Below are 27078 nucleotides of genomic sequence, written 5' to 3'. Positions count from 1 at the left end.
GAACAGACACAGAAATACGTATAAGTAGTTACCTCTGAGAGGAGCCGGTCACAGAAGCACATCGTCAGGAAAAAGCACCCTCCAGTCGAATCAGGCTCTGGACTGAGAGCAGCACCTTGTGTGAGCTGAGAAGAGATCTCAGGGACTGGAGGTCACTACCTTGCAACTTCTTTAGTTACGTTCTCCTCAGGACTCCTACATAAGGCCACTCATTCATTCATTCATTCATTCATTCAGTGTCTCTTGAGTACCCAGTGTATGTCAAGGATTTAACAGTAAACAAAATGCAGACTTGCTCTCAAGGAACTCATCTGCTACCCAAGGGGCTGGACAAATAAACATGCAATGTGACGATAGTTTAGTTGTAATAGTTGAAATAAGCGTGAGACGTAGGTCTCAGGGGGAAGTTTCTGGATCTTTTGAGTGAAGCCTGAAGTTTCTAAAATGGAGAACCTGGAGAACCATGGCCAGCTGCTTACCCGAGCAGAGAGGCCCAGATTCACATCAGGAAACTTCTGTTGTTTCTAAGTAATTCTCCACCAAGGATTCTGCAGCAGCACCAGAGTAGCTAAGGTGCAAAGCGTTTATTCCTCATATCTGGAGACTTGTGTAAAAATCTGTGATTAACATACAATTTTGAGTTCAAGTTAGAAATTTGTACATTTTTATAAAAATGAATTGCTCATTACAATCAACTGAGACTTAAAGTACACAAAACTAATCCTTTTGAGTATTTCCAAGTTGTTTGTTTTAAAAGACTAAAACTCATTTAAAATGAGCTATGAAATTCTTGTCCATGGGAACATTTATAGAAGATAATGGGTTATGCTTATTATCTGTTTATAATAGCATGTGGGTCAGTAGGAAATATTTAAGAAGAAAAAATAGAAGATCTGAAGACAGCCTAAGTCATTATTTAAACTTCTGTTGGAAACGTGTCTTCAAACCAAGGGAAAAAATAAATTAGTAATGAAAGTTGGTAAAAGGGCGTTTTAAAGGATGCTGGATTTTTGTGGACTCAATTCTAACATATTTTTACCATCTTCAGGAGACTCAAAACTGTTTTGCCCATGGAAAATACATATTTGGTTCTTTAATTCTTATCTGTGTATTTCATTGTAGCACTAGGTTTTATTTTTTTTAATTTTTAATTATTTTCCGAAATTATTTTTTAGGTGTGGAAATTCCTCCCTCCAACTTCCCTCCTATTTACCATTTCCCCCATATTATTACAGTGGTGTGGTCCTTTAGTAGCAATTCCATGTTTAACAGTCCATCATGACACTGTAGGTATGGGCAAATGTAGATAATCTAATATCATATTGTCAAGGTCTATTCAACTGTTTTGTTTGGAGACTTCCTTTTGTTCAGGAGTACAGATGTGCACTGCAACACATCTTTGCTTCATGGTATGATGCTTTTCATTATACAGTTCATCTATGAAAATGTATGTATGCATATACTTGTGGGGCTCAAGGGCAAATGGGTCACTGATTCAACAAGATGGCAACTTAACAGTCAAGGTCATTATGTTACACATGGCGAACAAGATGGCGGCCAAGGGCAGAGCCCTGGGCGTGAACCAGGGGTCAAGTTGTTTTAAAGAAAAACTGATTGGCCAAGGCCATTTCGCTCACCTGCCCCTGGCCTATAGGAGGTGGCTTCCACAGTTGCACACAGTTGGCTTCTAGTTCTCTCCTCCTGGAATTCCTAGAATTCCTGACCTGAGGTTATTCGCTGCTCCATATAAGAGTGTGTGTTTCCCAAATAAACTGGAACTGCTTAGACAGAACCCCTGCAGTGTCTGTGTGTTGGGAGGTTGGTTGGCAGGCAGCAGGTTCACCCCCTCTGACAACAGAGTACTAGAGGAATCTGTTGGGGAGACCCCACATATACTTATATGTATATTTGCTATATTTTTTATGAAGGTTGTCTTAGATCATATGATGTTTGTCTTTGTGGGAGTGGCACGTTTCACTCAGCACAATGGTCTCCAGTTGGGATCATTTTGTTGCGAATGGTAGAATTTCATTCTTTGTAATGCCTGTGTTGTATTCCATGGAGTAGTTTCTTTATCTGGATTGTTTCCATGTCTTCACTACTGTGGATTGTGCTGCTATAAATATAGGATTGCAGGTCACTTTCTCATATGCAGATTTCACTTCCTTTGACTATATTCCCAGGAGCAGGATATTGGGTCATATGGTAGATCAGTTTTCAGTTGTCTGAGCAACTGATTTCCATAGATGCTCCATTCCCACCAGCAGTAGAGGGGTACCTTTTTCCTGCATCTTTGCCAGCAGGTGTTGTTAGTAGATTTCTGAATGTAGGCTATTGTCACTGGAGTAAGGTGGAATCTCAGTGTAATTTTTATTTGCATGTTCTTAATAGCTAGGGAGTCTGAGCATTTTTCCACATCTGTTAGCCATTTGAATTTTTCTTGTGGAAAATGTTCATTTCCCTTACCCATTTCTTAGCAAGGTTAGGTGTTTTTTTGTTTGTTTGTTTGTTTTTTTTTTTGCTGTTGCTGAGTTTCTGAAGCTCTTTGTAAATCCTGGATTCTAGTTCCATATCTGCTGTGTAGTTTGCAAAAAATTTTCTCCGACTCTGTTGGTTGCATTTTTACTTTGTTGTTTGTTTCCTTTGCTGTACAGAAGCTTTTTAGTTTGATGTAGTCCCATTTGTTTATTTTGGCTTCAACAGCCTGCGCCTTCTGTGACTTTTCTAAGAAGTCTTTGCCTGTGGCCGTATCTTGTAGAGTGCTTCTCGTGTTTCCTCTAACAGTTTCTGGGTGCAGATTTAGGTCCCTGGGTATTTTTCAAGTGAATGAAATCAATGAATGTGTGAACACTAGCACCTAGCTCCACACTAGCTCATAGATAGTTGCCGGTGTAGATTTGATCTTGCAAGCATCATTATTACACATTTTATACAAAAATATTTTGGACTGGTCCTAGCCGTGTCCAGTGTGTGACCAAAGGTAGGTGACAGACCCTCTGAGAACCTACAGAAACATTTACACCTTGGGTTTTCCAGGCCTCCAAGAGAGCATCCTACCCTTTTGGGAGGTATTAATTGTCCCACAATGAGGTAGACAGCCCTGAAGTGACTTCTGTTTGTCCTGTTTCTGTGTTCACCCCCAGTACCCTCATACTCCTGGGCCAGTTGACAGATGCTTCTGATGGTTTTGTTTCTAAACAATGGGCCCACACTGTGAAGGAAACGAGAGGAAAAGAAGGAAGGCTATCTCATTGGTGCTGCTTTGAAGGGTCTGGGATCTCAAAGTGTTGAGGGTACGTCCGTTCTCCAGTCTGCACACCAGGAAAGGGGTCTCCATTTCCTCCATAACTGTGGGGAGGCCCTCTCCCCCATGCTTATCACACACCAGCACTTTATAATGGTGGAAACACATTTGTTTCACAAACTTTTGTTAAATGTTTACACTGCCAGGGTCCTGGAACAGAACAAACATCACCACATCCACAATAAGATAAGAGGCCAGTAAGAATTCGAGGCAACACATAAGTTATTGACAAACTTGATACTACTGGCTCTTGTTAAGGGCTCTGTGAATAATGAGAGCCTGTTTGCTTGAAGACTTATTTATTTGAAAGAGTGACAGAGAGACTGAGAAGAAAGCACATGTACACACAGAGAAAGAGAGAAAGAGAGAGAGAAAGAGAGAGAATCTTGTATCTGCTGATTCTCCCCCTAGACCTGTAACAGCTGAAGGCAGAAGACAAGCATCCCATTCAGATCTTGTAGGTGGGTGGCAGGGACTGAAGTATTCAAGCCATCATCTGTGGCCTCCCAAGTGCCTTTACAAGGAGGTTGATGAGAAGTGGAGTAGCCTGGACTTGAGCCAGGCACTCCACTATGGAATTCAGGTGTCCCTTGTGGCAACTTCACCCACACACCGTAATACCTGCCCTATCAGAGGATTTGAAGCAGTAGAGATGCAGTAAGATTTATGTATCAAAGCATGAGTCAGACCAGAATCAACTTGGGTCACCCTCACCTACACAGCTTCTCCGATCTTCTTTGTAACCAGGACAAAAATTATTTGCATTTGAAGCTTTTCAGCTATTGGAGATGAATGAATTACTGCCAAGTCAGGTGAAGTGCTCTGGGGAAGGAGGACTGGCTGTATTTCCTGAGAACTGAATTCCAAGAAGTTGGACTTAGAAGTTAGTGGTGCAGACTAGGTGGCATTGAGACCCTCCCCTCCAGTACTAAGACAGCCATTAATGGTCCCCTCCCTCCACCCCATTCCAAGGCCAAACTGAGTGCTCCCAGAAATCAGAGCAATGTTTTCCATTAATCAGGGGAGCAGAAATTCATTCCTCATGACCAGACTCAGGCCATGTGTGTTTTTCTTTGATAGCTGCAATGTTTTGTTGTTGTTGTTGTTTTATTTTTTTATTTTTAGCTGATCAATTGTTCCATTTATTCTGCTAATATGTTTTCAGTATCTATTACTCTTACAGTATTCCATAATATAATAATACTTTACAAAGTACTTATGAAGAAGCGTTTTTTTTAAGTTTAGAACAAGCAGTCATTGAAATAGAAATCATATGATAACAAGGAAGCAAGTTTTGTTGTTTTTATTTTTTAAGAAAAAATGGGGGTGGAATTTTGCATCTGAGTGTAGAGTTCTATCCTTTCTGGCAGTACGTAGTCCCCATTATCCCATGTCCCATGGGCTGATGTTGCTCCACCTGCCTGGCACTGCCTGAGTGGTCTTCCTCCCAGCTCTGATGTCAATTTGTACTTGCCTGGCCCTGCTAAAATCTCTGTGTGTGGCCTGGGATCTGAGATCCCACGTGCCATGGAGCCCTTTGGGGGCGAGGAGGCCAGCAAGGAAGAAAGGCTCTAAGCATAGGCTGGTCACCTTGGAACAGGCTTCTGTAAGAGAAGGGGCCAACATCAGGAGTGTGTACAGTATGCCAAGGAGATGGTGTGGGAGTAGAGCAGTCAGCACAGCGAGAGGTCATGCTCATTTGGAAAATGTGGTTACAATTCAAGGAGCAAGCTGCCATCTTGGACCTAAAGCATTAGAAAGACATTGCACTTTTTTAAAGAGGTTGAAGGTTGGGAAGGTCAGCCCAACACAGTGACACGTGAGGGCCGAGAGTCTGCGGGTGCCTCCTTAAGAAAGCAGCGTGACAGCTGCAAACCTGACTGATTCTTCCTCGATCAGGAATCATTGTACCTACACTAAGGGCCAGGAACCGCTGTGAGCCCACTTAGTTTTCCTTGGCAAGAGGCACTGGGTACAGGAGAAGGGACTAGTCTTGAAAATTTAGCATCACCAGGAGAAAAATGAAATGCAATAAACACTACAGTTGGTTAAGAATGGAGGCATTTTTACTACAACAGAGAACCATTGTAAAAACTCGCCAGGCTTGTGCCAAGGCGTAGATGCTGCTGAACTTGTCCCTGGAGTCTTGGGGCATTTGAGTGCTCTTGGCGCAGTCAGCTCAGCCAGAGTGGCTGGGAGCAAGGCCTCCTCGGGGCCTCCATCAAGCATAGATCTTGCCCAAATGTGGAAAATCTTTAGGGACGTCAAAACCATTAGGGATCCGTAGCCTTGACTTGAACCAAGCAAAATAAACAAACCCCTGCCCAAATTGGAACTCGCTGGACGCTTTTCAGAGTGTCCAAGGGGAAGGCTGCAGGCCTCAGGGGTCTCTGGGTGGGTTCGGGTCTGGTTTCAGCTGTGTCGCTCAAGCGTCATGACATTTGATGTGAATGCCTGCGCTTCACGTTTGCTTGTTCAGTTGTCTGCAATGCCACAAAGGGATTGCCTTGCAACTTGTCACACAGACCATCTCTCTTCCTTTGTGAAAGGGATGTTAAAGCCCCAGTTAGACTTCTAGGGTGTGTTGCCTTCAGGAACTGGGCTGGTCGCATTTCAGAGAGCATCACATTTTCCATGCACAGGGCCTTGGTGAGTTCCCAGCCACAATTTCTGTTTTCCATAGCCTTTGGCACTCTTTCCAGCTTCATGATTCCAAAGCTTTCTATATGCAAAGCAGAGGGTAACTTTGTGTCTCTCTCCCCCTCACTGTAAAAGTGACATCCTTTTTAGACTCTTTTTAATTTCCACGTTTTTTTTTAACTGGGAAAGTAAATTAGATAATTATGAATGTTTATTCATTCACTAAAGTAGTGAACTTAGTGTCTGGTATGCCTGGGTAATATGCTGCACTGTTTGGGAACAGTAGAGTTGGTTAGATTGGAAAGAATGAAACAGCAGCTGGTGTTGCAGCACTGGCAGTAGCCAAAGTGGCTACGTGACTCCGTATCAGTGTCACTTTGAGTCCTGGCTGCTCTCCTTTGGCTCTAGCTTCTTGCCAGTGCACCTGGGAGAGCAGTGAAGGATGGCTCATTCACCTAGGGCCCTGCCACTCATAGAACCCAGGAGTTCTGCCCACCTGCCTGTGGTTTAACCCAACCCGAGGCATTAAGCTCTCTCTCTCCTCTCTCTTTCTCTGCCTCCCTCCCCCAAATAAATGAGAGGAAAACCATATTCTGCTTCCCTTGTGTTCTCAATCTATTTAGACAGAAAGAGAGAGATTAAGAGAAGAGTCCAAGGACACAGCAGTTCAGGGTCAAGGCCCGGATGGTTACACCTGATTTGAACTGAGCTGGAACTAGACATGGGCTCTTACCCTGCTCCAGCACTACACTTAAGAGAGTTCCTGACGTTGCCCTGTGACAGGTAGAGATGAGACTAATAACAGCCATAATAATGAACAACCGTAGTAGCTCCAGGAGCGGAATTGACAAGTACCTAGGAGCAAGCAGCTGTGTTGTAGCATGGTACACAGGAAGCAAGGATCAGAGATGGTGAATGTGGAGTTGGATGATAGACAGACCTGAATTTACAGCAGTTACTGCATGATAGCTGTGAGGGCTGAGGCAGGTCACCTAACTTGACTCATCCTGAGTTTTAGCATCCTACCTGGAGAATGAAACAACGCAAATAGAGTTAGAATGGTACAAAATAAATAAATTAGCAGAATGATTAGAATACTGTCTAAAAAAAAAATAGTGATAGAGGGGAAAAAAAAACCACCTGTGACAGCAAGAACAAAGGTTTGGCTGCAGAACTGGGTCTTGGGATAGGATTTGAAAGGAGAGGGAGCAAATCCAGGAGTGAGAGAAACAGAAGTGGGAAATGTGCCTTGATAGCTCTGAACAGGTCAAAGCAGACTTCAGGAGATGGGCTGGCACAGCAGGGCACATTGCTCCCACCCCCCTCTTAGCCCTTACTGTAGCCCCAAGGTCGACCCGTCTCAGTGAATGACTCACCGGTCCTGGAAGGTCTCATTGGGCTTCCTGACCAAGAGATTTACACACAAATCCTCTTTATCCTTTCCTAGCTTAACTGTAAGAGAGAATGGAAGGAAGGAAAGGAAAATGGAGAAAAGGACCAGAAGAGGGAGAAAGTCTGAGCTTGCAAAGGTGGAAGCAGCTCTCCAAGAAGGGTCTGCCTGCACAGATGCTGGTCTGAGCCCTCAGTCTCCGCTCTGGCCCCAAGTCTGACTTCCCTATGACCCTGTCTGCTGCACTCCATCGCAAGGTCTTCCTGTCATCCCAGCAGGTGGCTCTATAGCTTAGTTCATTCAAGTCACTCAGTTGACTTGAATCAGTCTTAACACAAGGGCCCTGATTGTTCCCAGGCAAGTTTACAGCAGACTGATTTCTCAGTGCAGATCTCCTTCCCAATTTCTGTGAGCCACACGCTTCTCCTTGATTGGCAGTAGCAACAGCTATCACTGACTGAGTTGGTCACTACCTACAGTAAGCTCTGAGTACTCTACCAGTGCCAAGCCTGCACCTGGAGGTGTGGTCCAAGAACCAGCTGAACCTCGGGCCTCTCCTGAGACTTCTGGTGTTAGGTTCTGCATGTTCTCAGGTAAAATCCCCTGGTTTGAGTTTTGGCTGGGCCACTTGCACCTTTTCTGTGTCTTCAAACCCGTAGTCTCATTTACTTCCATGATCAACATCAAGATATGCCAAGCTCTTTCCATTGGCTGGATGTTTGGGGATTTCTTTGCTATCTGAAGTCTAAAATCCACTGAGAGTGGTCAGAGGAGAATTCCAATTGACAACTGTTCCTTTGGAGATAAAGAAGAGGGTGGCGGCTTGCAAGCCTTCAGGTAGACTATAGAATACTCAGGGAGTATATCCATCAGTTGTCATAAAATTCAGTCTCCTCCTGTCTTCTTTCTTTGTATCTATAGACAAAGAGAAAATCGGCCGAAAATGAACGGATCAATGAGTAATCAGGAATAGCAATGGATTGAAGGAGTCACATACCTTATGTGTATCAGTGGTCCATTTCCCTCTTTCCGGGTGCTTGTAAATGGGTAGTTATGAGCACACTGCCCACGCGTGACAGCCTGCCTAGAGTTCATGTGGAAACATGCAGCCCTTCCCTTAATGGTATAGTCACTGTGCTGAGAATGTTATGGATAGTTCAAGGTCTTTAAAACAACAGAGAGAGGTGGAATTAGGACCTTCATTTCAAAGATGAGAAAACAGACTTGGCAGCTATAAGTTGGTGTTCTTAGAAATTTCATTTCAAGAGAGAGAGGAAAAGTATTAGTGACTTTCTGGCTCTCAGTTCTCCTGAGATGTTCCCAGCTGGCCCCAAACTTACCTGCCCCAATCCACAACCCTGAGGCTCCATGGCTAGACTTAGCAGAGGCTTACATGGTGATCCCACCGCCTGCGCCCCCATCTTCCAACCTAGAAGATGTGACAAGAGTGTCTCTTCCAGCCACTTAGTTTTTCAACCTGTGGGATTAGCAAAAGTGCTTTACACTCTCATCTCACATCCTGAGAGATGTTTCTGTATTCCTTCTGCCTGGGACTTTACAGGAAGTTAATCAGATGGCCTGCTCTGTCTAGAGAGGTTAATTACAGGGTTAATCACCTAAGCAGGAATTTGAACTTGGGTGTCCGTTCCACACCAGAGCCATGCCCCCATGTACTCTCCTTTGTTTTATAAGGAGTCCTGTGCAGGCTTCTGGTAGGAGGTTCTGTGGTAAATGAGGGTGCCTGATGCATGAACTCGCAGCCCTGGGTGGCACAGTGAGAACTGGCAGCTTGGGATGTCTCTGTCCGGTTTAGAAGCCAACGTCTGTTTTGCTCGGACTCACCAGAGAGAGGCTAGTAGCTGTTCTTCTAGGCCCTGGGACTGTTTTATACCAAATCAGATGTTGACCTCGGGAAGGAAACACAAGGTCTTTCCCAGGCTGCATAACTCCTGTTGGTTTTGTGTGCACATTTCACTGGGCTGGCCTCCATCCTCCTGCACCTCCCATTGGCATCACGAACATCATCTCACAGCACCAAAGGACCCTTCGGAGCCCCCAGAACCTTGGCTTGGGGGGAATTTTATAAGGATTCCTCTGAATCTTTCACAGCACAGGATATTCAGGAAGCTGTTGCAAACACACATATGTGTTTGCATATGAGAGTTAAAGCTAAGCATTGAGAATGGAAAGGAAGTGACCAATTATCAAGACAAACTGATCCCAGGACATGGAGTAACAGAAATTCTTCCAGGATTTGGCCCTGGGGAGGTGAAGGTGGTACTCTCAAAGGAACAGGGAATTTTGATCCAATGTAGCTGTCTTGACTTTAAGTGCTGGGACATTCAAGTAGACATTCCCAACAGAAGCACCAGAATCGAATCCAAGTGAGAAGTCACAACTAGAGTTTCATGTTTGTAAGTCTGACAGCTTGAGATGAGAGCTGTTAAGACAAGAGGGAGATGAAAGAGGATTGAGAATTGAGTTCAAGTTGAATAGCTGTTAGTGCCTCCAGACACCTGCATCAAAACTAGAATGTTAAGAGTGAAGCAATGAGGCCCAGTACGATGGCTAAACTGGCTAAATCCTTGCCTTGCACACACCGGGATCCCATATGTGCATCAGTTGGTATCCCAGATGCTGCACTTCCTATCCAGCACCCTACTTGTGGCTTAGGAAAGCAGCAGAGGACGGCCCAAACCATCGGTACCCTGCACTCACATGGGAGACCCAGAAGAAGCTCCTGGCTTCAAATCAGCTCAGCTCAACTCCGGCTCAGCTCTAGCTGTTGCCACCATTTGGGGAGTGTACAAGCAGATGGGAGATCTGTCTCTCTGTCTCCCCTTCTCTACTTAAATCTGATATGTCTTTCCAATAAAAATAAATAAATCTTAAAAAACGAATGAGCAAGCCATGATGATTTAGTGTTCTGAGCAAGCACATCATCGCTGGTTGGGCTTGTGAATTACTGGGCTCCCTCCACATAACAACTCTATGGTGATTTCCATGCTGTCAATCATAATGTTCCTAAATGCATCGGTAGGCACTAGGACATAATTTTTAACTGCTTGGTTTTACCAGCAAAGCTCTACTTAAATCATGAAACATGGTCAAAAAAGTGACTAACTGAACAAATATAAAAAGGTTTCTGAACAACCTTGTCCACTATTAGATTGGGTATGTTGCACAGGTTGAACCGCATAGTAAATACAAAATGAAAACTTGTAATAATATTTGATTGACAATTAGAACACTGAATATCTTATATTATTTTGATCCCATTTTAGTTGAGAGTGTGAAATGATGAGTTTTGAGTTTGTATATACCCAACTGGCAAGAAAAGGTCAAAGGAGTGGGCTTTTGAGTCTCTTGGGCTGGCCCGGAATTCTGGCCTCCTTACTCACTATCTATGAGCATGTGGGCAGGTTACTTAGACTCAGTTTCCTCAGATATGCACTGGAATATTAATCATACTTAGAGTGGCTGGTCAGACCAGACAAGATGCTTAAAAACATTTTTACAAGTCATGTACTTAGTCAAGTGCTACAGTTGTTAGCAAGTAATATTATCAGTACCATTATTGTTACCTTTTATGGAGAAAAAAGCCATTTCTATCCCTATGTGTTTTTCTCATTAAACTAACTTTGACCTGCTCAGAGTTGGTACAGGTCATTTGTGCAATAATATGTTCTGAATCAGAAGTGTACACTGAATTTCTTTTAAATCACAGGGCTATTTTAATTAGTACTCATATAGTCAGGGCTGAAAATGTGATTATAACAACAAACAATAAAGAATGTATTCTTAAATTTTAAAAATATGTATTTTCCTTTTTTAAAAAACAAACATAGGTCTTAAAAATAACAGAGTTTATGATTTGAAGTCATGGTTACAGTCACATTGCAGTTTGCCATCTGTTCTTGTACAAGTCCAAGCTAACTGTGCTTAGACATGTAATAAACTCATATAAAATGATTTTAGGGATAAGTATATCTAAATCAATGTGGTCTACCATATTAATATAATAATGGCAGAAAACATAGGACCATTCCAATGGAAACAGAAAAATTTGACATAATTAGCACACTGTTGTGAATAAAACACAACACTCAATGAAATAGAAATAGCTTCTTCCCCAGTCTGAAAAAAAATAGATTTATGCAAAACACATAGTTGACGTTGTGCATAATTGTGAAAGGCAGTTCTGAGCTTTCAGCGTATCAGACACTATCTCCTTGGTTTCTCGTGATAGAATTGAAAACCCCAGGGAATGAAGGTTGCCTGTTGATCTGACCAAAGGCAACTTTTGAGGAGACAAGCTCACCCTGCTAGAGCTGCCTATCCGCTACCATTCTTACAGTAATACTGGAAACTCAGATGGGGATAGCGTGTTGGTCTTGTTAAATGCAGCTCTTGGCAGAAAACAAGCATTTTGTATATTTTTAAAGCCTCCCTCCTTTTTTCTTCCATCAAGGCCCTGGCCTGTCTGCCTGTTAGTCGAACTCCTTACATTCCTTCCCCCAGAAGAATGGACCCCAACTCCTGTTAGAGATCCGAGTCAGTGACCTCTCTGGCTGCTCATGCTGAGATGGGGCATCATCAGGAGGCAGCAGGGTCTTCTTCCGCAGGTCGATCTCAGGGTTCCCAGTTGAATGCACATTTTCTCTGGAGTATTGTCTGAAGTACCACCTGGAGCTTGGAGGCTTTTTGGTGTTTTAATACAAAGAGAGACTCCAACCCATTGGCACGGTCCCATTATTCAAGTTGTCTATGAATTTAGAAGAACAGTTATATTTTTTGAGTCAGATCATGGGAGACACAGTCATCATATATGGCAAATAGTAATGGTACAGAGTTGGCAGTGAGTCCTTAGCTGTGTGTAAGAACACGTTTTGCTTAGATACCTTTGGTTAGTTCTCTTTTAAGGGATGTGTAAAGATCTAACAAACTTCTTTGTAACAGGTCTATAGGAGAGGCTCCCTCAAGCTTCTGACAGTCAGTTGTCGTTTAGAAGCTGGATGAGCCCAGGTATCCAATAGAAGTGAGACTGTCCTTCATGGCAAAACTTGCGCTGCCCTGTATGCCTTCCCTGTTAATACTAACATCAGTTAGGGCTGAGTACTCGACTCAAACACAGCTCTATAAATGAGTATTGTGTAGGAATGGTGTAGTGACAGTGGTTTATAGAAGGAAGACAAGATTAGGATAATGATGATTGGAAGAACAATAATAGAAAAGATGAAAAGAGACCCAGGATTTTACTTCGCTGCAGCTGAGTTGTGCTGCAGTAACAAAGAAGTTACTTATCTAAAAATGGGATTTTTTTTCATTTGAAATACAGTTACAGAGAAAGAGAAGGAAAGAGAGAGAGGTCAATCTTCCATCCACTGGTTTACTCCCCAAATGGCTGCAGGAGCTGGAATTGGATCCATTTGAAGCTGGATTCCTTGGGCCTCCTTGTGGATACAGGGGCCCAAGGACTTGGGCCAGCCTCCTCTGCCTTCCTAAACCATTAACAGGAGGTGGCTTAGAAGCAGAGCGTCCGAAACTTAAACCAACCCCCAATGGGATGCCAGTGTTGCACGGAAGCCTAGCATGCTATACCACCACACTGGGGGTACAAGGGCCAAGGGCAGGGGTTTCTGAAACAATAGCCTGAGTGCCTTCACGTGAGTGTTATTGTCCCTGTTCATGCTAGGCCCAAGGTTCTCTTTTGGAGTCTACCTGTATTTGAGTTCAAAGTGAACCCAAGTCTGAAAAGTTTCTGGATCCTGAATTAGGCACAGTTTCTTGAATGTTATACCAAAGTCACAGACAGCAAAAGGAGCACTAGATAATGGAACTTAATTGAAATTGCACTGTTTACATTAATAGACTATCAGCAGAAAAGAAAGATACCACAGAATGGGAGAAATATTTGCAAATCAGCTATGTAATCGCAGATTAATAATATTCTGAATATATGGAGAACCCAAACAATAACCCACCCTCCCAAAAAATTCATGCATGAGCAAGGGGACTGGTTCAATGGCACATCAGGCTAATCTTCCACCTGCAGTGTCAGCATCCCCTGTGGGCACTGGCTCACACCCCAGCTCTTCCACTTCTGATCTATTCCATGCTTATGCCCCCTGGGAAAGCAGCAGAGGATGGCTCAAGTCCTTAGGGTCCTGTGCCAACATGAGAGATCTGTAATAAAACTCCTGGCTCCATACAGGCCCTGTTGTAAAAGGAGAATATGGCAGCTCATTTGGTGCTATAGCAGAAGAACAGAACTAATTGGACAACTACCCCAATGATGACAGCAACAAATCTCAGTGAATAGAGCCAATGGACATTGGGAGGGTGACATCATCCTTGGATCAGTGAAATTGGCAGCGTCACAGAACTATCTAAACCACTTGAACAGAACCCTCGGAATATGCACACATCGGGACCCTGGGTTGATAGGAGGTGGCGGTTCCTCATCCCTGGGTACTGGGACTGTGGAAAGTCATGAGTGTTTTCCCCTTTGTCTCTCCCCTCCCCCCAGGAACAAAAAGAAACAGCAAATTTGGAAGCAATAAATTCACCCAATTTTCCCTAAACCTTGATTCTTTCCACCCTGATCAGTCATGTAATCATTATTTTAAAAAATAGAATTTATTTTTAAAAAAAAAAGCAACTCCTGGCTCCCAGACTTAGATCAACCCAATCAACCTAGCTCTAGCTGTAATAACTATTTGGGGAGTGAATCAGCAGATGGAATATTTCTTTATCTCTCTGTTTCTGTTTATCCCTCTCTTTCTCTGTAAGTCTTATGTTCAGGTCAGATAAATAAGTCCTTTTTTAAAAATGATAGACATGTATCTATAAAAGATATACAAATGGCCAAGAAACTGATGAAGAATGCTTACTTCATTGCCATTGGAGATCTGCAAACCAGAGCTATAAGATACCACCTTGCACCCATTAGGATAGAAACTTGGAGACAGCATATAAAGAAATTAGAGCCTTCTACTTTGCTGGTAAGGATATAAATTAGTGCATCCACTGTGTGAAATAATTTGAGCATCCCAAGAATGTTAAACCAGAAATTAACATATGTTCCTGCAACCCACTGCTGGGTGTGTTCCCCATAGACAGGGCAATGTGTTCATACAAAAATATTCACTCTAAGGTTCATAGCAGTAATACTCATACTAGCCAGAAAAATGTAAGTAATCCAAATGTCCATCATCTGATGGATAAACCAGATTTGATATTTAAACACAATGGAATTCAGTCATAAAACAAATTAAGTAGTGGTTTATGCTGCAACATTTGATAACTCTTGAAGCCTTTAAGCTAAGTGAAAGAAGCCAGACACAAAAGGCCGTGTGTCTATGATTCCATTGTCTGAAATGCCCAGAATAGGCAATGTCACACAGAGAGAAGAACTTAACAATTGGTTGGGCGCATGGAGATAATTCCATGATATTTGGAATGAAGTACATGGAAGTGAAGTTGGTGCCAACATGTGTAGGGATAACACTGAAGGGTGTGAAGGTGTTCTCACATTGACTGTCATGATGATTACTCAACCCTGCATTGGTTCCAAACTTTGGGAAGAAAATGTTATGGTGTGTAAATTGTTTCAGTTTTTAATTTCAAACAATTTCTTAAGATATGTTTTTGAAAGTTGGTTGCAGAGAGAGAGAGGCACAAAGATATTCCATCCACTGGTTCACTCCACTAATGGCCTCAAGAGCTAGGGCTGGACTAAGCCAAAGCTAAGAGCCAGGAGCTTCTTCCAGATCTCCCACATGGGTGGCAGTAGCCCAAGCACTTGGGCCATTGTCCACTGCTTTCCTGGGTACACTGATGGAGAGCTGGATTGGAAGTGGAGCAGCAGAGACTCAAACTGATACTCATATGAGATGTTGGCATCACAGCCGGTGGCTTAACTCACCATGCCATGACACCCCAGTAGAGCTCATTTTTTAAAATGGACGTAAGTAACCCAACAACATTTTAGCATGAAAGGATTTAATTTTGAGGATTCACAGAAGAATTTAATAATTTTTAAAGTTTGTTTAAATTTATTCATTTGAAAGTCATAGCGGGCAGATAGATCTTCCATCTGCTGGTTCACTCCCCAGATGCCAGCAACAAGCAGCACTGGATCAGAGCAAGACCAGCACTGGGGGTTCCGTCTGGATCTTCCTTGTGGAAAGCAGGAACCCAAGTACCTGGGTAATCCTGTGCTGCTTCACAGGGTACTCTTCACAGGAAGCTGGGTCAGCAGCGGTGATGGGACTCGATCTCAAACACTCTGATAGGGCCTGTGAGCATCCCAAGGATGCTAAGGACACAAGTCACCATAAGTAAGAGGTCATTGAGTAGAGGAAATGCCCTGGGCTGGGGGTGGGACACTTGGAGTTCTAGAACTGTTTTGCAGTTTGTCATCAGTTTAGTGACCTCGGAAAAGAAAGCAGACCTCTAGGAAGTGTAATTTTCTAATCTGTGAAGCATGGAAAATTTGTCCCAGTCAGCCCTTCTTTTTCTTCCATAGTGTTATTTATAATAATGTAAATTGCAAGCATAACATTAGCCACTTAAACTTCCATAAACATCAAATGTTACAAGATTGGTTTTACCCTTAGGTAAATGTGCCTAGCAGAGTTTAGTTTATTTGAATGAAATTCTGTGTTTTCTGACTTTAAATCTATAAATATTGTATGAATTTCTAGAAGAAAATGTGAAAGGTTTCAGCAAAATATTAACCGAGATTATTGCTGGATATGTGATTACTTTAATTTTTTTTCTTTGTATTTTTGTTTGTTTGTTTTCACTTTGATGGTTATGCATTTCTTAACATGTTGAGAAGCTAAAGTTGTTTTATTGAGAATTCTGTCAGATTTTCTGTTCTGAGCGTCTTCAATCGATAAATTGTTTAGTCTGAATACATCTTAACTCAGTCTGGACATATATTGCCTTTTCTTTTTAAAGTGTTGACTTAGAAATAATATGCAGCATTGATCTTTTTTTCATCTGTTGTTGAGGGAAAGCCAGATTTGTGTGTTGTGAGATTGATTTTTTTTTTAACTAGAAAAACCAATAAAAGATAATGGAGCAACTGGGATGCAAACTGGCACCCATATGGAATCCCAGTGTGTGCAAGGCGAGGACTTCATCCACTAGGCTACCACCATGCTGGGCCCTAATTTCCACTTTTTAAAAACAATGCTACAACATTTATTGGGAAAAAATTGGAACATTTCAATGCTGAGTCAGTTAATCTGTGCATGAAAAGATTCTCTGTTCTGTGGATGCATTTTTTCAGATAGCATATAAATGTTTTTAAAAATACTGTTACATGTGCATAACGCAAAAGTTAAGTGAAAGACAAGTAGTGTGTAAACACTATTAGTGTGGTATATGCTGGGGAGAGATGCAAACTTAAACTATATGTATAAAATTTTCCTTTTTTCCTCGGTGGGATCATATTCTGTTATTCTCAACTTACTGTTTTCACCTAAATTTACCAAGAAAAAAAAAGTTCCAGTTCAGTAGGACATATAAATTTACCTCACTAGGGTTTTTGCAAGATTCTTGTAAGGTACAATCCCACCTAATTGTCCAACCGTGTGTGTGTGTGTGTGTGCGTGTGCAAAACACACATAGAAAATCAGGAGGACGAGTCTTCTCTGCAGAAGATCCGGTGCTGAGTCTAACACAAGGCTGATTTTTATCGTCAGAGCCAAATTCTGACCCCTCTCATAGAAGCCAAGTTGCTTTAAATAAATTGTTTAACATTTCTGATCTCTGTTTATTAAAACACTAGGAAGGGAGGAAAGAAGTTGGAGGGAAAGGAAGGAGGGAGAAGACTCGGGATGTGCCAGCCTCTCAACGCAGCATCCCTCCTAGGATTCTGTGGCTGGAATTCTCCTGTAAGGAAGAGTCATGTGCAGGTGCACCCTAGGAGGCGGCATACATATTTTGATCTGTTACCACACCCATCTGCCCTTGTTCCTTCATGAGCCACACTTCTCTTGCTCCTACTGGGACATATTTGTATGCCGGCACTTCAGAAGGTTTGTGGAAGATAGAATGAAAAGATTTTTTGTGTGCAAAATAAATTGAAATCTGTGCATAATTGTTTGAATATATGCATGCTTGTATGAGCTTAGAGATCCTTTGCAAACCTTCCTCCCTGGTTTCATACAGTGATGCTCCACACCTCTTAGTGTAGGCTTCAGCTATGGAGGTTAAAGCCATGGTGCCTAGCTCACTCTTTGTTAAAGAGTGAGGGTTTCGGCAGCATGGTGGGCCAAACCTCCTTGGAACCACTGACTTGAGGCACTTCCTGGGCCTCCTTCAGTTCTCTCCCCTCTTGAGAACTGCTGAGTGTGATGAGAAGCACGCTGAAGGGACTGTGGTTGCTCTGTCAATGATGCCGAGCCAGACGGTGAGGTCAAGGAGGGCCACCATGTGCTGTAATACTACGTCCTCCTCAAGGGAACCATCGGAGATTTTGAGCAGTCATGCAGTTAAAATGGAAAGGAAGAAAAAAGTTTGAGTAACACAGTATTTCCCTAAATTGTTAAACAAAGAACCACACTTTGCAAAAATTCAGTATAACATGCTTTGGAAAATGCTGATATAAAGCATGGGAATGATCTTAGGAGCCCATGGGCAGGACAGGAGAAGCCTAGGATGCGAGTCTGCCTGTCGCAGTGTCAGGCAGCTGTGACACGGTGTGTGGAGGGGTCATTCCAGGCTGACCAGTGAAAGGAACTGGCCCCACTCTGGGTCAGATTCTTACCTTTGGAGTTGGACAAGGGTATTTGACCAGATCACTCCAAGGAAAGGAGTTTGACAATGGACCTACACAGAAGCATCTGTGAACCGGAAGGCTGGAGGGCACTATGGAGTGAGATCAGAAATGCGGGCTCTGGGGTCAAATACATGGCGCTCCATCCCAGCACTCTAGCTTGTTGCTTTGTGGCCTGATAGGCACTTTACTTTTATTGTACATGACATGGATGGTAATGGTGTGTACCTCCCAATGTCATCCCTGGAATGCACATAGTACAGCAAGCTTTTATCTAAGCAGAATATTAGAATTCGATGTTCTGATGCCACATGCGGAAGGTTTCTAGGCTGTGACAGTATCTAGACAATGCAGACCAATTCTGTAGAACGATTATTAGCTGAAAAACGTGGCTGTGCTCAGCATTGTGGTATACCAGATTAAGCCTCTTTAACACCAGGATCCCACTGGGATGCCACTTTGAGTTCTAGTTGTTCCCCTTCCTCTCTGTCCCTGCTGATGCACCTGGAAAAGCATCAGGGTTGGCACAAGTGTGTGGGAGACCCACATGTGTGACGCTGAAGAAGCTCCTGGCTTCAGCCAGGTCCATCCATGGCCGATGCAGCCATCTGGGGGTGGACCAGCAATTGTAAGCTATCTCTCAGTCTCCATCTCAGATCCTCGCTAACTCTGCCTTTCAAATAGATAATAATAAATAAATAAACCCTTTAAACAATAACATTAATAGAAACATGAAACTGAGAGAAAACACTGATTTTTAGTAGTTAATTTTGTTCAGAAATTTTCTAAAAATGCTTTCATAAAAAGATAACTGCAAGGCTCATTGTGATAGCCTAGTGGCTAAGTCCTCGCCTTACATGCCAGGATCCCATATGGGTACCAGTTTGTTTTCCAACCACTCCATTTTCCATCCAGCTCCCTGTTTGTGACCTGGAAAAGCAGCAGAGGATGGGCCAAGGCCTTGGGATACTGCACTCATGTGAGAGACCTGGAAGAGGTTTCTGGTTCCTGGCTTCAGATCAGCTCAACTCTGGTTGTTGCGGCCCCTTAAGAGTGAACCAGCAAATGGAAGATCTCTCTTCTCTCTGTTAATCTGACTTTCCAATAAAAATAAATAAATCTTTGAAAAACACTGCAGTGGATTTTTTAAAATTTATTTTTATTTGAAAGACAGAGTTAGCGGAGGGGACAGAATCCTCCAACTGCTGGTTTACTTCCCAGATGGCCACAATAGCTGGATCTGGACCACTCCAAAGAAAAGAGTCAGATGCTTGTTCCAGGTCCCCCAAGTAGCTGCAGGGGCCCAAGCACTTGGGTATCCTCTGCTGCTTTCCCAGTTGTATTAGCAAAGAGCTTGATTGGAAATGGAAGAGGTGGAACAGCCAGGACTTAAATTGATGCGTATATGGGATGCTGGGATGTCACAATGGGCAGTTTAATTCACTACAGCATAATGCTAGTTCCTCGTATGGATTTTTGGTTTAAGATTTATTTTTTATTTGAAAGTTACAGAGAGGAAGAAAGATCTTCTATGCTATGGTTCACTCTGCAGATGGCTACAACAGCCAGAACTGAGCCAATCTGGGTCTCCCACATGGATTCAGGGTAATAGGGCTTAAGCTGTGCCCCCATTGCTTTCCCAGGTCATAAACAGGGAGCTGGAGTAGAAGTGGAGCCTCTGGAGCACGAACTGGTGCCCATATGGGATGCCAAATGCTGCAGGCAGATGATTAGTATGCTCTGCCACTGTGCTACCTTCCTTAAAGTGGATATTTGTGAACATTGCTGCCCTGATGGTGGAGGAGTCAGGGGTCCTAGATATGTTAGGTCTGTAAAATGACAGAGTAACCATGGGTGCATGTCGCAGAGAAGAAGTCTGGAGGGTGACTTGATGGGACATGTGAAGGTAATGGAGGAGGTACTCAATAAGATGAGAAAATGTGGTGTAGCAGGCATTAACAGTGCAGGACTCAGGGGTGGAAAATTACATCTCCAGACGTTGGATGTTTCCTCTTGTTGCATTGTATGAACTCTCTGAGCAGTCCTGCCTCAGGGAAAGCCACACTGAAGGCCTATGTTGTTTCAGGTTCTGGGATTAGGTTCATGTTTCCTTTTAGGATGATGTCATGTGTATCCTGAGACACGTGGTGGTCTCTGGATTTATTACGGTTACACTGACCAGGCTTCTTTTTCTTTTATTCAATAGTTTTTGGGGCTTCTCCATTGCTGTTTCCTCCCAGGCACCTGACTTGTTGTTCATTAAGCAGCCTGTGATTCATATCTCAGGATATGTTACAGCTTCTAATACATCATCTTGCCTGGCATTGCTTCTACATTTTATTATGTTATCTCTTCTCTTACATAACAGACAAGTGACTGTTTCATAAGATTTGAGAGTTATTTTATTTCCTTTGCAAAGTGCTGCAATTCCAAATCCTGCTTAGATTAATTGCTTCTGGAAAGAGTACCTGTGTATGGCTAATTCCATTGTGCGAAGATTACTAATAGCTGGAAGCTGCAGTCCGCCTCTGTCACTGAGCAAATTGAGACTCAATTTTCAGGATATGTAGTCACTTTCTATGCCACTCATAGAAAATTTAAAAAAAGAATTTTTGGAGAGTGAGGCCTTGCGACTGCATGTCAGCATCTGCCTCATTGTATAAGAGCTTAGACAGAAGCAAAAGTAACTGGATTCTGTTTTTTGCTACAGTCGATTTTGTTAATAGTTTTTTTTTTTTTTTTTTTAGTGAATAAAAATGCCTAGAATGAATTCCTTACTCTTCTACTTTCCTTTCAGGATCAAAGAGGAGTCATCTCTTTGATACTATAGGTTTTATGGAGAAGGCAAAACAGATTTTCTTTTTTGGCCTGGAATCCATTTAAAACAAATCCAAAATTGACATCAGTGGAGAACAATGCCATTTGCACTTTTAAACTTTCTGTTGTATTTAGACTGTCACTCGCAGCCTTCTTCTAAAAGGAGAGCTCCCTGCTTGACCAAATGCCAGTTCCACCATGAGCTTTTCCTAAGCTGTGCCGCCAAGGCCGTTGGGCTGCTCAGGAGAAATGACTTGAGCAGAGAACACGGCAGAGCAGTGCCACGCCAACATGGTGACAAAACAAGTTGGAATCCTGAGGATGGGACTGGGTCCCGTTTTGTTCCCCACAACTCTCTTGGTTTATATGAATATGGGCAAACCACGGAGTGTGATATTTTTGTTGATTGCCACCTTCACATCAAGACAGGCAGGCTATCCTTCAGGGAAGGGACCTAATGAAGGGAGGGTTGAGATGATTCAGAAATCAAGAACAAAGGAAAGTCTTATTTGTTTAGTTTTAAAGGGATTGGGAATGATTGCTTGTGTAAACCAAGAAGTTGTGGAAAGAAAAAGTTAGGGATGGAGATTACTACTAAGACAAGCTCTAGAAGAGACAAAAGTAGATTTAATCACAAACCCAGATGGAAGAGGAGGAGGCACATTGCATTCTTAGAGAAGGAGAAGATGAAAGAAACCAAGGCAATGAAATGGAGGCGTTCTTAGTGCTTGGTCTTGATTGTCTCAGCCTCGTGAACCAAGAAATGTTCAAACAATTCTTTTTTCAAGATTTATTTATTTTTATTGAAAAGTCAGATATACATAGAGAAGGAGAGACAGAGAGGAGATCTTCTGTCCGCCTGTTCACTCCCCAAGTGACTGCCATGGCCGGAGCTGCGTCAATCCAAAGCCAGGAGCCCACATCCTCTTTTGGGTCTCCCACGATGGGTCTCCTTGAGCCGTCCTCAACTGCTTTCCCAGGCCACAAGCAGGGAGCTGGGTGAAAAGCGGGGCTGCCAGTTTTAGAACCAGCAGCCATATAGGATCCCAGCACCTGCAAGGCAAGCACTTTAGCCGCTAGGCTATTGCGCCATGCCCGATCAAACAGTTCTAAGGGAAGCTAAAGTGGATTTGACCAATGAGGATAGAAAAGGCAGGAAGAAGGAACAGCGAGTGGTTGAGGTAAAATCAATAAATTCATGTCATGTCTAAAGCTACCTCAGGGCCTTTGTGGTTCCATTCCTGAGTAGTGTGACTGCCAGCATCATCATGTGATGGGAGAGACACCAACAAAATGGGTGGCTGTAGTTTGTCCAGGATTGAGGATTGGGAAGTACACATGGTATAAAGCCAAAGTGTTAAAATGCTGACCGTGGCACCATAGCAGGTTCAAGGGAATGAGAAGGTATTAATGGAGGGGGTAGAAGGGAAGAATGAAGCCAAGTTCAGCAATAATAGCTGAAAGCTCAATAATACAGAAGTGAGAGCAGGTTGGCACCACAATTAAGAGGTTGCTGAGGACAACCACATCCCGTATTATAGCACCTGGTCTCTGGTTCCAGCTGCATGCTTGGTGCCAGCTTCCCTTGAGAGACAACAGATAATGGCTCAAATACTTGATTCCCTGCCACTCACAACCTGCCTGCCAACAATCAGGAGAGGGCGCTATTGAGTCCCAGGTCTCTGGCTTCAAACTGGCCCAGCCCCAGCTGTTGTGGGCATTGGGGGAATGGGTGATCATGCTCTCATCCCTTTCTCATCCTTTCAAATAAATAAAAATTAACAATAATGCAAAAATGAAACAGTACAGAGTAATACTTCCAGAATTTTCTGCAGTGGAGATTTAATAAAAAAAGTCAAGCAATCATGGATTCTGAAGGCTAAGAATGTAGTTCTGTGAACTAGTTGTTGCCCACTGTCCAGGATGGGTTGCAGGTCGTAGCTGATAATACAGTGCTGTAAGGAGACTGTGTGGAATCACCAGTAGCTTTGCAGGAAGGCAGGTGTGTGAGAAAGACCTTGGGCAGCTAGAACCTGGCCCTCTCCTAACGTGCAGTGAGAGGTGGCAAGCAGAGCATCCAGGAGGGGCACTGCATGGGAAGTGAGGCCTAACAGCAGTGCGTGCTTCCATGACTCCCCGGGTGCTACTCACACAGCATGAAACCATGAATGGACAAAGTGTGGCTCTGAGGAAACACTGGGTTAAGCCAATATACACAAAGCAATTTTTTCTTGCCAATACCAGTTTGAAGATTATACTTTGGGAAACTATTGTTGAATGAATGGTTAAGTGGATGAAGTGAGTCAGTTCTCAGCAAGAAACTAAGAGAAAACTCATTATAGCCTTTTTAACTGGGGGGATCATTTTGAGCCTGGGAGTTTTTCTCTTTGGTGTTTCTCTCTAAAGCACTTCTACCCTCTTTCCTTCATGCCTCCACCACTTTTTGGCTAGCAGTTATGGACCAAGGAGTCAGATTATTTTGATACATTTCCTTATTACCTATTCCTTCTTGTCTTTTATAAGTGGTTCTGCAATTGTAAAACCCCTAGTGGATTTCAATGAAATCAAAGACTGAGGGCGGCTAGCTGGAAGACCGCATGCAGTCTCCTGCATGTTCACAGATAATGAGAACTGCTCAGAGACTGGTGTGGCAGAGGAATGCTTCTGAAAGTGGAAAACCCAGCCCCCTTCCACTTGATGGCAAGGAGTGATGGGGAAGGGGGAAGGCAGATACGATAGCAGAAAGTCCCTGGATGAAGGTGATAATAGCTGTTCCCCAAAGCAAAGGATTCGATTAAGAAACCTACACAAGAGTTCAAGTATTGTCAAGTAAATGTCTATCATGGGCGATCCCTCCCTTGGTGTAACCACGGCTTTTCCTGCTGTATTTCAGAACGCCAATCGGGCACCTCTATGGCCAGTTCCAATGCCCTCCCTTCAAGTTCAGCCGGGATTAGCAAGGAGCTGATCGATCTGCAGCCCCTCATCCAGTTCCCGGAAGAAGTGGCCAGCATCCTGACAGAGCAGGAGCAGAATATCTACCGAAAGGTTTTGCCTGTTGACTACCTTTGCTTCTTGACCCGGGACTTGGGCACCCCGGAATGCCAGAGGTCCCTGCCCTGTCTCAAGGCGTCCCTCTCCGCATCGATTCTTACTTCTCAGAATGGAGAACACAATGCCCTGGAAGACCTTGTGATGAGATTTAACGAGGTAAGAGGTCGCTCTGGGGTCTTGTCATACCCGAGTCAGTTCTCAAGGGGACCATGTCACCTTTGTCTGAGAGGCTTAGGGTGGAGCCCAGTTCAGGGAGGCAGAGAGTGGCTTCCCTGTGGCCCTGGGCCCAGGAACAGGGCAATAGCCCACGTGCTGGGATCATGGTAGGCTGCACTCTGGGACAGAAGGAACATGGTCTCTGCATAGTGTAACCTGCTTCCAGCATTTTCTAGTCTGTGTTCTATTTGTCTCACATTTAATTTCTTTTACTTTAACTATTAAATCACTCTGTGTGTGTGTCTGTGTGTGTGTGTGTGTGTGTGTGTGTGTGTGTGTGTGTGTGTGTGTGTTAGTTTTGGGTGTACTGAACACAACCAATGCATTTGCTTTCTATTTCAATCATTTAGGAAAAATTATCTTAAATGCCTGAAAGATACTTCCATTCTTGGCCACATATTCCTGATTGACCGAGGAGCACGTGACCTTTGTTACTTAAATGTTGCCACGTTATGGGAGCTTATCCAGCAGCCATCAAAACACACCAACCGAGGTTGTGCTGATGGTTGTAATTGCTAGTGACTGTAGCAAGACCCAGGGAATCCAGAAAGTGTCAGGCTGAGCCACTGTCACCATGCTAGCCATTTTGCACATAGCTCTTACTTGCTCCTCACAGTCACTTTGGGATATTATCATGAACCCCATTTACCAATGGGGAAGCCAAGGCACAAGGCAATGAAATCATGGTGAGATTCAAGGGCGCCTGCTCAGGCCCCGCAGCCTGGGCTATGTGGCCTGACTCTGGCTGCAGGAGGCTGGTGCTGGGGGGTAGTGTCTGGTTAAAGGAGAGATTCTTGGTCCCATCCCAAGCTGAATTTATAAAGTCTCTAGGAGGCCGAGTGAGAGCTTGTAAACCACGTTGCCCCAAGGTTGTTTTTTTAAAAATAAATCCTATGTTCTTGATTTTCCCTACTGATAAAAATGGAGTGGAAAAATGAAAGTTCCAGGAAATGGAAGGAGTTCCATCATAGATTTTACTATATCATGTGAATTATTTGAAGCATCAACATGTATTCGCTTTTACATTCTTACAACCCTATCTTTTTTTTTTTTTTTTTTTTTTGGTCATTGTTTTTAAAAATTCAACCTGAGCTGAAAAATGAGTTGCCGGAACTTTTCAAACCTGATTTCAAATTAAACTTGGCTGTGTTCTGTTCACGGCCCTTGTAGCCCTGGGAGTCAGAGAGATGAATCGGTGATTTCAGTACTTCAGAGTCAGTGGTTTGACTCACAGCTGGGTGGAGGCAGGCTTCGGTCTATCTCTGAGAATAGTTTAGCTAAGCAACTTCAGGACATACACAAGATTTCTGGGAAAATGCTTAAACTACTTGAGAGTGCAGACTATTTTCAAATATCCTCAAGTGTCTATTTTCATACGAATTATGAGCATGCTGATTTAAAAAAATGTCTTATATAGTTATTACAGGCAGGTTCCACATAACCTGCGTTCAGTAACACAGGGAGAACTAAATTCTAGCTTCATTATACACCACTGGACAGAAAAGCTGAGATCCATAAAAAGAAAATTATGACATTCTGATTTTCACCTGGTTAAAATGGCCTTGCCTCCAGATTAGTATGGCTTATGTTCTGTGAAGAAATGAAAGCAAAGGAGCTTGCAAAGTGGCACGGTTCGTATTTTGAAGCCCATTTAATACCTACAATTGTCATTATCTGTCTTACACATGAAAGAAATGAAGGCTAGGTAACAAAATAATGAAGTTCTAGATCATGATCCAAACAGTAAAATATTCTTGAGTCAATGCTCATGATGTAAACAACATGTAAATAGATTAAGGTTGGCGAGGAGATGCTGCTTACGAAAGAGTTGAGCTAACATGGAGAAGGAGATGGGGGAAATGAAGATCGTTAGGACTTGACAGCAGTCATCGTTGCAGACAGGAACCGCTGATGAAGTCCAACTCTATGATGAGTGAATTAAGCCTGATGAGACCCAGCAGATTTGTATGGTCTCCAAGGATGTCTGTACGAGATATTAATTACAAAGGGCAAAGCAAGATAGTAAAGAAACCCAATATGCTTAGCAGGTTCCCCTGCTAGGATGCCCTTAGAGGGTGTGCCACCATCTCCGTGATATTTTGCTAAGAATGTATCCTCTAAATCTGATTTTAAAGTATCAGGCGGCCCAACAGTCTACTCTTCAAAGCCATGTCAAGGTCCAGGTCTAAGAGAAGCCTGCAGGACGATCACAGGGGGGACGAGCCAAGGAGCAAATGTGACACCGCGACAGCGTGGGTCTGAGGCTGGCAGAAGACATGGCTAGCGTAACAGCTGGAACTCCAGCAAGGCCTCAGCTAGTCATTGCATGACCGTCTGTTCAGGGGTTATAATAGGGATTAAAAGTGGGATTAAGACAGACATTAACATTCGGGGAGGAAGCTAGCTGGGGCATGCAAGGATCTTCTGTACTATTTTTGCAACTTTTCTGTAAATCTAAAATTACTTCAGAAACAAAATGTTTTTTAGAAAGCAGTGTTCTCAGAGAGAGACTGAGTCACTTGGTCAGGGTCAAACAGTAGCTCATGGGATACCAGTAACCAGATTTGTCTGTCTGCAAAGTCTGTTTCTTTTTACCCAGTGGCTTTTCTGCCTTGTTCATTTATCAAGTTCACATTTTGAGGAAAATCAGAATTGCTGGCTTAGAACTTCATCTTGAATCCCCTTTCCTTCTCCTTTTCTCAATCTCCATGCATCTGTCCTTTTTCCTGACTCCTTTTTCTCCTGTTTTCATCCAGTTCCCTGTCATCTACACTCCCTTCCATCAGGCCCTGATTCAGTCATTCGCCTAGGATACTTTCTCTTCCCTTCTGTCCACGGGTTTCTTGCACGTATTTTTTTTTAAAT

The 27078-nt window shown here is 43.2% G+C and overlaps 1 protein-coding gene across 4 annotated transcripts in view; it reads left to right on the top strand.

Moving 5' to 3' along the window:
• The window catches only part of PLCE1 (phospholipase C epsilon 1), a 239590-nt gene that overhangs the window by 105458 nt on the left and 107054 nt on the right, over positions 1 to 27078 (top strand). For all 4 annotated transcript variants that reach the window (XM_040992440.1, XM_040992438.1, XM_040992439.1 and 1 more), the window contains one exon: positions 23837 to 24153. In XM_040992440.1, coding sequence (XP_040848374.1) covers positions 23837 to 24153 — 317 coding nt within the window. The remainder of the gene's footprint in view (positions 1 to 23836; positions 24154 to 27078) is intronic.

Source organism: Ochotona curzoniae, unplaced genomic scaffold (assembly GCF_017591425.1).
Source record: "Ochotona curzoniae isolate NIBS_2020 unplaced genomic scaffold, NIBS_Ocur_1.0 contig_66, whole genome shotgun sequence".
Taxonomy (NCBI): domain Eukaryota; kingdom Metazoa; phylum Chordata; class Mammalia; order Lagomorpha; family Ochotonidae; genus Ochotona; species Ochotona curzoniae.
This window is presented reverse-complemented; position numbering and strand designations above follow the sequence as displayed.